The sequence below is a fragment of the Pieris napi genome, chromosome 22 (genome assembly GCF_905475465.1).
Source record: "Pieris napi chromosome 22, ilPieNapi1.2, whole genome shotgun sequence".
In the NCBI taxonomy this organism is placed as follows: domain Eukaryota; kingdom Metazoa; phylum Arthropoda; class Insecta; order Lepidoptera; family Pieridae; genus Pieris; species Pieris napi.
In genome coordinates, this window is record NC_062255.1 from 3,117,695 (window position 1) to 3,131,508 (window position 13,814).

The window sequence follows — 13,814 nt, forward strand, 5'->3', positions numbered from 1 at the left end:
GAGGCCTGGTGAGGGAATAATTATTTAAATTAAGTAGTGCTCGACGACCGGTTTACTTATATTTACTAATACAACAAACAATTGCGCACCTCATCTATTGAACTGGGGTATTTGTACTTATGAAATATGAGCAACATTCATGGAATATAAACACGTTACTGCCTTAGTTTATTAATCTTTATTACACAATAAAAACGGGCTACTCAGCTTTACGTAAAATAAATACATCTAATGACAGAATTTTAATTTCAAAGATACTTGAACAATCCAGCAATTATATTTAAATATTGACGCATTTTCCTCAAGTGCAATGTTTTAATATTTACCTGTTGTTGTTTATAACACTTACACAAATACGAAAAAATACACTTTATTTTAATTCTAGGCTGAGTTACATGTTACAAATCTCTTATATTGTCTTAAAAGCATTGTTCTAAATATTAATCATGAATCTGTAGGTACCATGAGAGATCTGTTTTGTACAGAAATAATTGGAAAGATGAATAATAATCACAATTTATCTTTGTAAAACTACAATTCAAACGCTACTTTAGTTTTTTTTACGCCTTCCTACCGGAACTTACTAGTTCTAAAAAATCTTATTCTATATTCCATAGACGATGAAGCCGTTATACAATTGCCAGTTTAAAACACGAGTTATATACAACTTTATTTTATATAAATTAAAGTATATTTAAGCATTTCAAATAATACTGCATAAAATACAAGTTTATGATTCTTTCTGTTAAATATTCTTACATTAGCATTGTCTTTAAATTATTATTTATAAAATAAAAATGAATAAATATATATTTATCCGAAATTTCAACTAATACCAAATAATAAATAAAATACATTAATTAATAACTTAATCCTATATAAGTTTTGGTGGACAGTTTCGCGCCAAAAAAATTACAGTTGTCACTTTAACGCGCTAACGTCATTTCTATTTTTTGCCTCAAGTCCCACTAAAAGCTAACTTATATATAAATATGATCATCCTAACCTATTTATTATGTTATATTATTTTTTTATTGACATGACACTTGCGACTCCAAAGCGTAATTATATCATACAACACATTTAAAATCACACTTCTCAAAAATATTTTTTCCATATTAATACTGGCAACACTGAATTATTGAAAAATCTATTTGCAAATTTTAAGACTGGCATGTTTCTAGTTCTAGGCAGACAATAGCAATTTTCGATACGCGTGATACGCAGTCGCAAAGAAAATCCACGAAAGAGTAAAGTCACGTTTGTTTAGGTGACCAAATAATACCGTGAAATTTTATCGTCTAGGCTGTCTTATAAGTAAGCTTGGACGCCTTGATTTATTTTCCAATTTAGCTATTACAAGCATATTAGACACATTTAAATATTTTTTTTATATACATAATACTTTTTTTTGTCTAGCAAACACTAAATTGATTTTCTTAAGTGTGATTTCATTTGACAATTTGATTTTATCCTTTTGACATTAACCATTGGACAACTATCCACGTAATGACAGCGAGCTTACCTGACAGGTGTCACGTGGTCTGTGCATATGCAAGGTATAATCGTGGAACGAGGCCACAAAGCGTCGGAGCTACGTTTTAATGCGACGTGCCACCTTGACACTGTTCTTCCAGCCGTTGGATTGCGCGTCGCCATTAATGGCGCGTGTGAATGACGTCATTTTATTTTTTGTCTCGTACAACACGTCGGAATCCGTGTCCGACTCGGATAGGTCGTTTGCAACTATAAAGTCAAATAAGTAGGAATGAGAAACAATTGTCATAGTAAAAACTTAATCCTTAAGCTTACGTATCCTAGAAAAGCGGTGCCGTTCACTAACGGCCGTCATTTTACGGTTGTGAATAACGCCCGCTTTACTTTTTAACATAATGTAAAAAACATCATTTTCGCTCGTCCAAGTCACGTTTCCACTCATTGTATTAATTATATATGGGCACCGTTACACGCGAAAAACGTTGAACTAATGTTTATCACCGCTACGACGGCCGTCATGCAAATGACAGCACCGCTATTTGACGTTACGGCGACACTCGACGTTCTCTTGGAAACTTACTCCGATGTTATTTATAGAAAACGTATGGGTGACGTCACCCAACGCTACATTACGGCCGTTAGATAACGGCACCGCTTTTCTAGGAAACCTAAGCTCAAGAAAGATTTCATATTATATAACAAACGAAATCTATTTCACGATTCATTTATTTAATATCTTGTAAATTCTAATCACGCTGCTTGGTTTCTGGTGTAAGTTCTATAAATCTTAATTTTTCAGTAATAATTAACATATTTTATTTAAGACTTCGCACGTTAAACCAAACTGTATGTAAATACATACGTATAGAACTAAATAAAATAAAACTCACGGGGTTTTTGTTCGTGATCGGCGTGGGGTAAGGGTCGGTACGTACGCTGTCTAGGTTTGCGAGGCGCGCACAGTTTACGTGCGACGCGTGAACACGCCCAACCCGCGCCGCACAACGCGCATAACACACCAACGCCCCCAACGCTCGCGTATACCACGGACCAATCTGTAGATTAGGATAAGTTTACTTAATTTCTAGTTACCATCAAAAAGTTTATAATAATAAATGTTCCTAACCAAAACAGATGACCGAAAAGACAAATATAATAAATAACAATACATTGAAAAACTAATAAAGCGCCTAGAACCTTCTAGTTTTTTGAGATATTTGATATTGTCCTTGAGATTGGGGAGTTTCTGAACAAAAGGCTAGTGCGCTATTTGGGTTGATTATACTTGGTCAAATGATATCCGCATTAGAAATTTTCGCTAACTTCTATAATTTGATAAATTTTACGAGATAGGAAATAAGATGTATAACATAAGCAACACAAAAATATAAAAAAGTTGTATATTGCAGTGTTTATTTAATTATCTTATGTAAAATATATAATTTGACATATTTACACAAAGGCTAAAACACTATTTAATTTTTTTAAACAAAACTATTTACAGGCTAGTCTTAAAACAAACAAAAACGTACCACAATCAGGCATAGCATCCGCCTGCAACTGAGCAAACAAACTCTGCATCCAAAAAGCGTCACAACGGCACGTGCGCGTCGACTGATCGCACACTCCGCGTCCCGAGCACGTACTAAGACAACGTACGGGACGTACACGCGCCGCACCGCTTGATATTGCAGCTGGGCGTGATAATGCTAAGGCACGAATACCGTCTATTGCCTCGCCCTGGCAAGAAGTAAGATACATTGTAGTCCCATATTCATAAAAAAACTAATTTCAAATTATTGGTAATAAAGAAAATAACTGGAATTATACAATAAACCACGAAAAAACAAGATTACGAAAACAGACACAGACTTCAGAATCTTATGTCACTGATTTTGATATAAAAACTTTTTGCATTGCTTTTCACAAAAAAAAATCAAATAATGTTTACCCGCGTATACGTTCATCAGGGAAGTATTAAAAATATGTTTAACTGTCATAACTATGGTGCTAGACGATAAAAACAAAACAAAATATTTTAATATTATTATGAAAAATTACTGTTATGGTTTGGAAGATTCTAAACGTCTGATTTCATTAATTTAATTTTTGTTATAATTACTTCAAGTGAGAATGTGAAGTGTACACCACATTTTCCTACAAATATTTTGCAAAACATACATGGATTATATTTATTCTATATAATTCCCCGACTACGTTATCGTCGGAGTTATTAAATAACTTACGTATATGTACAAATTAAGTAAAAGTTACTGGTAACACTACTACCTATTTCTCTTAACAACTTTTTGTATAACATTTACAGCGAATTCCAAAAAGATGACTTTTAACCTTTGAACAGTATTTATTTTTAAATATATCTTCTTTAAAAAAAAACTTGGTTGATTAAAGAGTAGGCGATCTTACCAGTTTGTCTGAATTTCCAGTTAAGATACATTTAGACGCAATTAATATTTTTACGTTAAACTATATTGTTGCCTAACTGAACTAAATAAAAGATCAATTACCTTTTCCGACAAGAAGAAAATAATCTGCGTATTCCCCGAATCGACTTCTCCCCTTATCGCCGTGACGTTGACCTTTACATCATCTTTGAGGAGAAGCATCATCTTTTGCAGAAGAGAATCCAACTGGTTCTTGGTAAATGTTGATATCGGTGTGTGGACTTCCATTTCTAGAAGTTTCATCTCGAGTGGGTCCGGTTTGACTTGAACACTCACCGTGTCCCGACTCGACTCTCCTTGGTCATCTATCACTGTCAATTCGAAGATATATCTGCCGGCTTCTATGTTTGTGAGCTGAAATGGGAGTCAATTTGAAGACGAGGCCAAGGATAGACATTATATTTAAATTTTGGGCACAAAATTTTGGTAATTCGTAAAGAACCATTTTTAGGGAATTTAATGAGAAACTATAGATTGACATAACTCAGTTCCACTTCGACCAATTTGAAAGGTATATATTATGTAAGTTGTAAAAAAAAAGGTTGCGTGTACTTATGTACGGGCGTAAGAAGTTATACTTCTTTGGCTTTCTTTATGTTTTTTAAATATAATTAATTAATAATTAATATTTAACGTAAACAATTTATATTTAATATTTAGTATATTATTCAATTATTAATTAATATTAATAACAATTATTATTATTATTTATTATATTATTAATTCAATTTAATAACTTGGTATGTTTCATAACCTTTTAACTAAGTAACAATAGGTCTTTGTGAAAAAACATTGCTAAATTTCTTTGAAAAAATAATTAAAACTCCTTTATTTGTTTAAAAGGTAAATGTCATTATGGTCATTCAAAATTCTTTGCTAACTTCACGCATATTCTATTTCTTTTTACTTGTAGATTGTCTTATTCCCATCTCGCTCGCGCACGCTATAATCACACTGACAACTTTGTGTCACGGTGCGCGCGCATCGTAAAATTTCACTCTCATCAATTTTTCATAACGCGCCTAAAGAAGTATAACTTCAAAAATAAAAATAAATCAGTGGCGCTACAACTTTTTTTTAGGTCTGGCCCTCAGATTTCGGTATCTGTTTCATGATTTGTCTAATCTAATAGGCAAGTAGGTGATCAGCCTCCTGTGCCTGACGCACGCCATCGACTTTTTGGGGCTAAGGCAAGCCGGTTTCCTCACGATGTTTTCCTTCACCGTTCGAGCGAATATTAAATGCGCACATAGAAAGTCCATTGGTGTACAGCCCGGGATCGAACCTTCGACCTCAGGGATGATAGTCGCACGCTGAAGCCACTAACACTGCTCCATATTATATAAGTTATACCATATAATAAATAATTAAGTACTTTTTCAATATCGTCACCAATTAATACATATACAATATCTATGAAGTATAATTGTTAAATTAATCTGTAACATTATTATTCTTTACTTTTACCATCATAACTTACCACCATTCCTCATTTCCTGAAACAAAAGAAGTTCTTACCAAGATTCTAAAAAAAAAAAAAAAGACTTACCATCAAGACAGACTCTTTATCAGAATCAAGTATAACTGTACCAGCCGCTAGTCCTGAGCTAAGTCTGGTCCACTTCCAAGACACTATGCGGAAGTCATCCGAAGATTTCGAGCCGTTTAGTATTAACACTGGCAAGGGCAAGTTCAGAACCTGGTCACCGCCCGCGTCTGCCTTTGGTGGGCTGTTTTTGTCTGGAATATTTTATTTATTAAAACATACGATTTCATGTTGCAGAAAATAAAGCTTCAATTCTTTATAATTTTCGTAGATAGAGTATAGAACTAGATGAGCTTCTAAAATAACAATAATAACTAAAGAGAGAAGAGATTAACGTGAAATACTTAAGTGCGAGCGAAACAGAGTACTTATCAGGTTTTCTGTCTCTATTTGCGTATCGGGTTTTATTTGTTTACCACCGAGCCCTTGGTGGTAAACAAGTTTTCACTACTTACTGATAAATCTGTGAAACCCAAGTCAAACCCATATTTTAAGACTTTATCCTTATAAGAGGTGCATTTAAAGTGTCAGTCATGGTGAATTGTTGCATAATTGGCTGTAAAAGCTATAGTGAACGTAAAGAACCAAACATCGGTAAGTAGCTTATTTTGTAACGACTCAGTAACTTTGTTCAAGAATTATATGCAATAATAAGCAATCTTCAATGAATTAAAACTGTAAATACGACATATGTCGATCATTCGCTATCTCACACGCTGTTCCCATCGCATAAATGAAGTAACATGTTCGGTATTCAACACTTTAAAATGTCAAAAAGACATTTTTGTATTATTTTTGAAGTGAAAACTTCTTTAGCGGCGTTGTACACTTTTTTGTGATGGGTAAAAAATGTTAAACTCGCGTCAGGACAAATTCGTAAGACGGATGTTTTTTTAAAGGATTATGAATCTTCGTATGATATAGTTACGGTTTTAATACATTTGTCTCTTTCCTCAGATACATTGATGCATGTGAAATTGGACTTTAAGTCAATACATCAAGGTTAAATTTTGCGAAACGTCTCAAGCTTTATTATTAACGATTTGGTCAGACTGACGACCGATGGAGAGTAGACAGCTGGCGTGGAGTATTTAATGTAAAATAAATTGTCATGTTTGTGTACGATAGCGCAATAAATAAATATTGTACTCTACCACATAAATGATAGTACTTTTATACTGATAATTAATGCTATTCGTGCAAATTATTCCCTAACCATTCTAAAATATCAAAAATGCACAACGTTAATCAAGTTTTCACTTCTGCCGGCACTCCCGGAGTACAACCCGTCGTTTTTTTCTTAATGATATTCACACTTTAAACTGTTAAAAAAATGTGCTTTATTTACATTTGATGTATACAATATTGAATAATGGCAACATTATATACAAGAGTAAAATCGAAAATACTTACTCTGTGTGACAGTGACAGTGACGTTATCTGTAGCAGTGTTGCCATTATCATCCAATACGGTCAGCGAAAACACATATAGCCCTTTCGTGAGTTGCGTTGCATTCGCAATGCTTTCGTTAAACGTGATAATGTTAGAGTTAGTGGGACCAGACAGGCAACGCCAAGTGTACGCAACAAGTTTTCGGTCGTCATGTGAGCCAGTACCATTTAGTGTCACCCAGGTTTGAGGAAGTGATATGAACTGAAATAGTTTAGGCTCGATTTAGATACGGACCTTTTTAGCAATACGTTTAGTCTATGGATTGGTAATAGGAAGTATTATAGATAATTTTGGAATTGCTTACTGCGTTTGGTAATTATATGACTTTGAATCTTTATACAAAGCTACTATGAATCTATTAAAAATAAAATAAAAATAATATAATTGCATTCCCTGCTTATTTTGTACTATAAGTCAGATTCTATGTAGTCTATATCTAGTGATTTATAGTCTTCAAAGATTTTTTATCAAAGTAATAAAATATATTATAATGGTATATTCTTGTTTCGAGCCTAAACCAACATGCACGAAAGTTAGAAGAATTGAAAGAACAGCATTATGACAATAATATTAACATGCATTCAGAAATGTTTTTATGATTCGTTAAGTTTCAATCAAATTGTTATTTGGTAGAATATTTCCATACATTTTCTAAATAGTGCATGGTTCTTGACCTACTTTGTTATGGATTTTATACTTGGTTCGCTTACTAGTAAAACAATTGAAAATGTAAATTTTGCGCAAAGGGAGCGTTCAAGTATTACGTAACGCAATTTGGGGGGAGTCTTTTGAAACGTTACAACGCGTTACATGGGCGGGAGGGGGGTTATTAAAACAAAGCGTTACATAACATTTTTTATTTTAATAAAAAAACTGGGGGATTAATTGGCAACCCTTTTCGTTTATGTTGTGCGGGGAATCCCTTTATTGTAGTGTACGTTACTTTTATTTTTGCTTTCCTAAGTTTATGTTTCGGGGAATCCCTCGTGTTTTTTAATTTTTTTACGTGATTTTTAATTTAAGTTTACACAGAAGCACATTGCTGTTTTCAGTGTTGTTAAAGATTGAGGAAATACCGTAATGTCCTCGAAAGCGGGAGATTTGCATCATCAACAACAGAAAAACGTTATGGTGCGTTACATGGGGGGGAGGGAGCTTCTAAAATCTTTAAAAATTGCGTTACGTAATACTTGAACGCTCCCAAAACCAGATTTTTTGACTTTTTAAATTTATAGTCTTTAAACACAACTTATAGCATATGTACATGCAAACTCCTTGTTTAATTATGTACTTTATTATGAACACTTTGAATAAAAAAACATGATACTTACAGAATCTTCGCCAGCATCTGCAACCGGAGGAGTATTGGTTGGAGGCTTAACGAACACGTGCACTTCCGCGGACGAAGACTGACTGGACGAGTCTGTCACTTTTAACACGAATGTATATACACCCTCTGATAGATTTGATAGCTGAAATAATACATTCTCTTTTGTAGAATGTTACCAGATGAGATTTGAAAAATTGCACCACATATATAATAATATTTATTTATTTAAAAAGTTTTTGTTACAGGGTGCAAATGATTTTAAGTGATACAGCCACCCATAGACACGTTGCCAGAGGGCTCACAGGTGCGTTGCCGGCCTTCAAAATACTTCTTAAGGGTTTATGCAAATACTGCATAATTAGGGTTTATATATTTATTATTTCAGAATCGAGATTTAGCGTTGAGTCTGACTGCTGTACGTATAAGGTTTCGGATCTTGACACGTACAGACATAGTCCTAGCGAAGTCTTGATTCCATATTTTACCCAAGTGTTTTTTATAGCATCCTACGAGGTTTTGTATTATTCAGCATACACTTACTCTATTTACTATACACAACATCTTATTAATAAACTGTCAATGTCAATGGCCGCGCGTACAAAGCTTGCGTGGTCACAGATTAGTAAAATTGAATTGTCATTCAGTGCCTCCTAGCAAAAAGTAATGGAAACTCCTTGGTGACAAACAGTACATGGAATTGACAATTATGCTGTATAGTGCACCATTGATATCAATTTTTTCGATATTGTTTGATTTAAGTACCTCATTATAAAATCTTAGACGTATGTATTTTTATTTTTATTACATAAATTTTATACCTAACTTAACAATAGAAATGAACAACACATGCTCGTGTTTTTTGGCTATAATCTTACCTGTAAATAAGGTGAATGTGTATTCTGCATATCGACAGCTTTATTAGCATCTTCCGCTGATTTCGTCCATTCCCAAGAAGTGATCTCATGGTCGTCCGTAGATAGGCTACCATTTAGTGTCAAATTGTTATTTGGAAGGTAGAGTATAACGTCCTGACCTGAAACGATGATTTAGTTGTCTGTGATGATGCGTGAGATAGACTTATATGCAGAAACATTTAAGTGGTTATATTTTTCAGGAGGTCAATCTAATTTTATAACATTACTAGAAAAAATTAAAAAGTTATAGTACTACTAGCTGTCCCGGCAAAGGTTGTTTTGCCATGTATATATTATTATTTCTAGGAAACATTTTATAGTTCCACAAAAATAACTTTCTACCATAATAAAAAATAGGGGTTGATCGTAGAGGGGTGAAAACTAGGTATATTAGAAAATTTTTGGGGTGGACACCCCTAATCACTTAGGGGTTTGAAATATAGATAGTAGCTGATTCTCAGACTTAATATGCACAAAAAAATTCATAAGAATCAGTCTAGCCGTTTCGGAGGAGTATGGGAACGAACATTGTAACACGAGAATTTTATATATAGAGATGTAATTTTGCGAATATATTCTTAGTATAAAAATAAATAAATAGATAAATGTTTTACATGTCTTACTCCCCGACCGTCTGTTTCCCAAATAAACAAAACTATGGAAGAAAACAATAAGTGGAAAAGAAATTATTGGTTTTGGAACTGAAATGGATTAAGAACAATAATTTATTGCTTTCAGCTAGCCGTTTAACCTTATTTGAGGATTGATAAGGTTGATTAGACAGTGTTTGTATATAAATAGGTATAATGTACGACACATTATTTGTCTTGTCTTGTGTAAAACTTGTCACATGACAAGTTTGACAGATGTCACGCGGAAAAATTTCTATTTTCTCTCTTAAATTTTATTAGGTTATCCTATATTTAATAATATTTCGGTGCTTCATACTTAAATATCAATAAAATCTGCAGATAAGATTGTTGATTGCAAAATCGACTCATGACTCATTTTTAATGGATTTTCAGAGTAGCAGAATTCTTAATGAAAATATAATCTCAATATTCTTCCTTCATTGAACTAAATTTACAAAATAATAGAATAATTTTGGAAAGGTAATGGCAACTTTGCATAATAAAAAAACTTTAGGGGAATTTGAGTTGGTTTTAGGGAAAACAATCTGTAGGAGTTGATATATCTGGTATTAACTAGAATTTATTGTATTTCCATAGACAACAGCTCACCTGCATTTGCCTCTGGTGGATAATCAATATGATTTAAAACCGTAATATTAGCCGAAGTGAAATTTTTCACGTGGTCCGAGTCTTCAACTGTCAATTTAAACGTATAATTTCCTGGTTGTTTGAGGTCTTTTAAAACAAGCGTAGCGCCATCTTCCAATTTGGGTTGGTAGCCCAACGGTCCAGCCGTCAATTCCCAGTGCCATGAAATTATTTGGTCGTCATCCTGAAATATTAGACCATAAATTAAATTTAAATAATCTCGCAATACAATCCTCGATCAAAGGTTGGTTTAAAAAAAAACTATTTGAAAATTATGTTATTCCTATTTATTTGGAATTTGGACAGTTTTATTAAAAAACTTCAATAAATAAATTGTTTAAACTATTTATGGTTGTAGTTTAAAAAAGAAGCAATTTGCGAACAAAATAAGCTTCGCTCCCATTGTTAGTTGTTTAAAATTCTACGATAAACGCAAAACGCAAAAAAAAACCACAATATTTTATTAATTCCTGAGATTAAAGTGTTAAGCCAAACTTTTATAATATCAGTATAGATTATATAATTACATATGAATTAGCCCGATTCCACGGGAACAGATTTTCGATAGATTCATAATACTAATCAAAGTTACGTAATAGATTTTTATTTCAGCTATTTTAATAAATCAATCTCATTAATGCTTCACTTATTATTAATATTTATTATTCTATATATATTTGTACAGCGTTTTTGATGACTCTCATGATGTTCTCTCACAGACCACATTTCACAGAACATGGTTTTCTCACACCATTTACTTTCGCTGTTAACTGCGCACAAAGCTGAAGAAAACCATGTTCTATCTAAAATAACTATGTACTATAATAAAAAACCGGGTTGATCGTAGAGGGGTGAAAATTAAGGGTTGTATGTATTTTTGTATGCTGTATCATAAAACAATTTTTTTTATCTATATAATAAAAATAAAAAATTAGGGGTGGACCACCCATAACATTTAGGGGTTTGAAAGACAGTAGCCGATTCACAGGCTTACTGTATATGCATAAAAATATCATAAGAATCGGTCGAGCCGTTTCGGAGTATGGGAACGAACATTGTGACACGAGAATTTTTTATATTCCATCAAATAGTCCTGTCATTGAGAACATCATCAAGGTGTTCAAAATCGATACATACATACGGGCGACGCATGAAACATTAATGTATTCTATTGATTTAAACTGTGAGGTCGCGTCTTGGGAGCGGACTTCTATTCAACCATTAGTATGATGAACAGTTTTCTATAACCAGAACTATATTTCCGCGAAAATTGGACTCAGGAAATTCGAGTATTCGCAAAAACCAGTATCTATACATCTTTAAAAATATAATAATTGTTGAAACTGGTTATATCTGTATTTCAATCAAAAAGGCTTGCAATGATCGATCTATTAAAATATTGCTCGCTTTGTTAACGTGCGACTGGCAACCCTGAAAGAGATTTGTAAGAATATTTCAGAATTTTTGGTAGGAGCAACTAGCAATCTAGTGTGGATACAATTCAATATGGTGAAACGGTTTGCTTTAAACGGGGTACATACAATCCAACTTTTTGATACAACAAGAATAAGACGCCTAAAGAGAACTAAACTTTTTGAGTTAATGAACCTAGTATAGTGTATATAAATACAAGTGCCGTATCTCGGACACACGGATATAGTGTCTAAACATTATAGAGCACTAAGTTAATGAACATTACATTAGTTTTAGCTATTCACTAGGTTTGTAGAAAATTAAGTCAACATAATATTACTTATTAGCCTTAATTATTATATAGGCTAGATTGTAATTAAAGCCGCACTCTCTTTTGTGAAGTTTATTCTAGAAAAAAAAAAGTGTCAATCGAAATAAGGGTACCATTATATCTTATCAAAGCTATGTTTACGATAGCGTGGAAAATTTGCATTCGTATATATTTAGGTCGGAACCAGTTAAGCGTGATAATGATAGGAAATTGCGACATTATTTATCTATAATAATACATTTTAATAATAAGTGAAGCATTAATAAGCTTGATTTATTTAAATAGCTGAAATTAAAATCGAACATTTAAGTTTGATTAGAGTATTATGAATCTATTGAAAAACTGTTCCTGTGAAAAACTGTGGAATCGGACTAATTCATATGTAATTATATAATCTATACTACTATTATAAAAGGTTAAGTTGAATCACAGGAATTAATAAAATATTTTGAACGTTTTTTGCGATTTTATCGTAGAATTTTGAGCAACTAACAAAGAGAGCAAGGCATGAGCGAAGCTAATTTTGTTCGCCAATTGCTCCTTTTTAAACTAAAACCATAGTTTAAACAATTCATTTATTGAAGCTTTTTAACATTTAATTTCAATAATGTTTTAGAAGATATTTAAACTAGATATAACATTAGCAACCCACCCCGGCGGTCATGACCTGTGAATCTTGAATAATGATATCCCTAAACCTTCTTATCATCCTATTCCTAATATAGGCGCAGTGGAGAACTTGTTTTTATATAAAACAAAAGCTAGACATATATGTCGCTGACTTTTTTGTACCATCAGCGTTCGTAAGTAACGTTTTTATAGTCTATGACTCTTACAAATAACGCGGCTTTCTATTGGTAAAAGAATTTTCAAAATCGGTTCAGTAGATCCAGAGATTTGTTTATGTAGACAAACGGGCAGAAGGCTCACCTGCTGTTAAGTGATACCGTCAGACACTGACACTCACATTGCCAGAAGGCTCGCAAGCGCTTTGCCGGCATTTTCAAGACTTGGTACGCTCTTTAGATTACCCTCTACAACCTTACAAACCTCTATATAATATCAGTACTAGTACTGGAGACATTATATATTACCTTGCTCTCACTGCCATCCAAAACCGCGCCGGAGTTGGGTAATTTTACAGTTTGCGATTGCGGTGTTATAACAACTACTGGGGCTTTATTAATTCTCTTTGGTGGCAACACTGTTACGTTTGCATAACCCTCTCCATACGCGTTAGTTCCATTTACTGTCACTTTAAATCTGTATTGACCTTCAGTAAGGTCAGTTAAGGTCACCGATGCTCCGTTTTGTATCATGTTGCCTAAAAAATGTATTTAATTATTTGAAATTTTATTATGACAAAACAGGATTATCCGAACTAATATAATTCTTATTCCCTACGCGTCATTTAATTAATCCACAGAAATTATATACTTTTAATTTGTTTTAAGTATCAAAATATGATGATATGATAATATAAGGTAAAAGTGTTGCCAACATAACAAAAAAGGTAGCACTGATGTGGTCAATAATGCCACACCCTTTCTCCATAGACTCTAGAAGAATGACGGTGAAAAGGGTT

General features: G+C 33.1%; 1 protein-coding gene across 5 annotated transcripts in view; it reads right to left on the reverse strand.

Annotated features, from left to right (window-relative positions):
• Nucleotides 1–593: 593 nt before the first annotated feature.
• Nucleotides 594–13,814, reverse strand: part of LOC125060631 (dyslexia-associated protein KIAA0319-like protein) — a 36,277-nt gene continuing 23,056 nt past the window's right edge. For 2 of the 5 annotated variants that reach the window (XM_047665592.1, XM_047665593.1), the window contains 9 exons: nucleotides 10,447–10,669; nucleotides 9,167–9,324; nucleotides 8,293–8,433; nucleotides 6,922–7,162; nucleotides 5,512–5,702; nucleotides 4,026–4,316; nucleotides 3,030–3,237; nucleotides 2,388–2,552; nucleotides 597–1,746 (listed from right to left, as the gene is read on the reverse strand). In XM_047665592.1, coding sequence (XP_047521548.1) covers nucleotides 1,595–1,746; nucleotides 2,388–2,552; nucleotides 3,030–3,237; nucleotides 4,026–4,316; nucleotides 5,512–5,702; nucleotides 6,922–7,162; nucleotides 8,293–8,433; nucleotides 9,167–9,324; nucleotides 10,447–10,669 — 1,770 coding nt within the window. In that variant the 3' untranslated portion in view covers nucleotides 597–1,594. Of the gene's footprint in view, nucleotides 1,747–2,387; nucleotides 2,553–3,029; nucleotides 3,238–4,025; nucleotides 4,317–5,511; nucleotides 5,703–6,921; nucleotides 7,163–8,292; nucleotides 8,434–9,166; nucleotides 9,325–10,446; nucleotides 10,670–13,323; nucleotides 13,554–13,814 lie in introns of those variants that run through there. The other 3 variants (XM_047665594.1, XM_047665595.1, XM_047665596.1) reach the window with 3 other exon arrangements.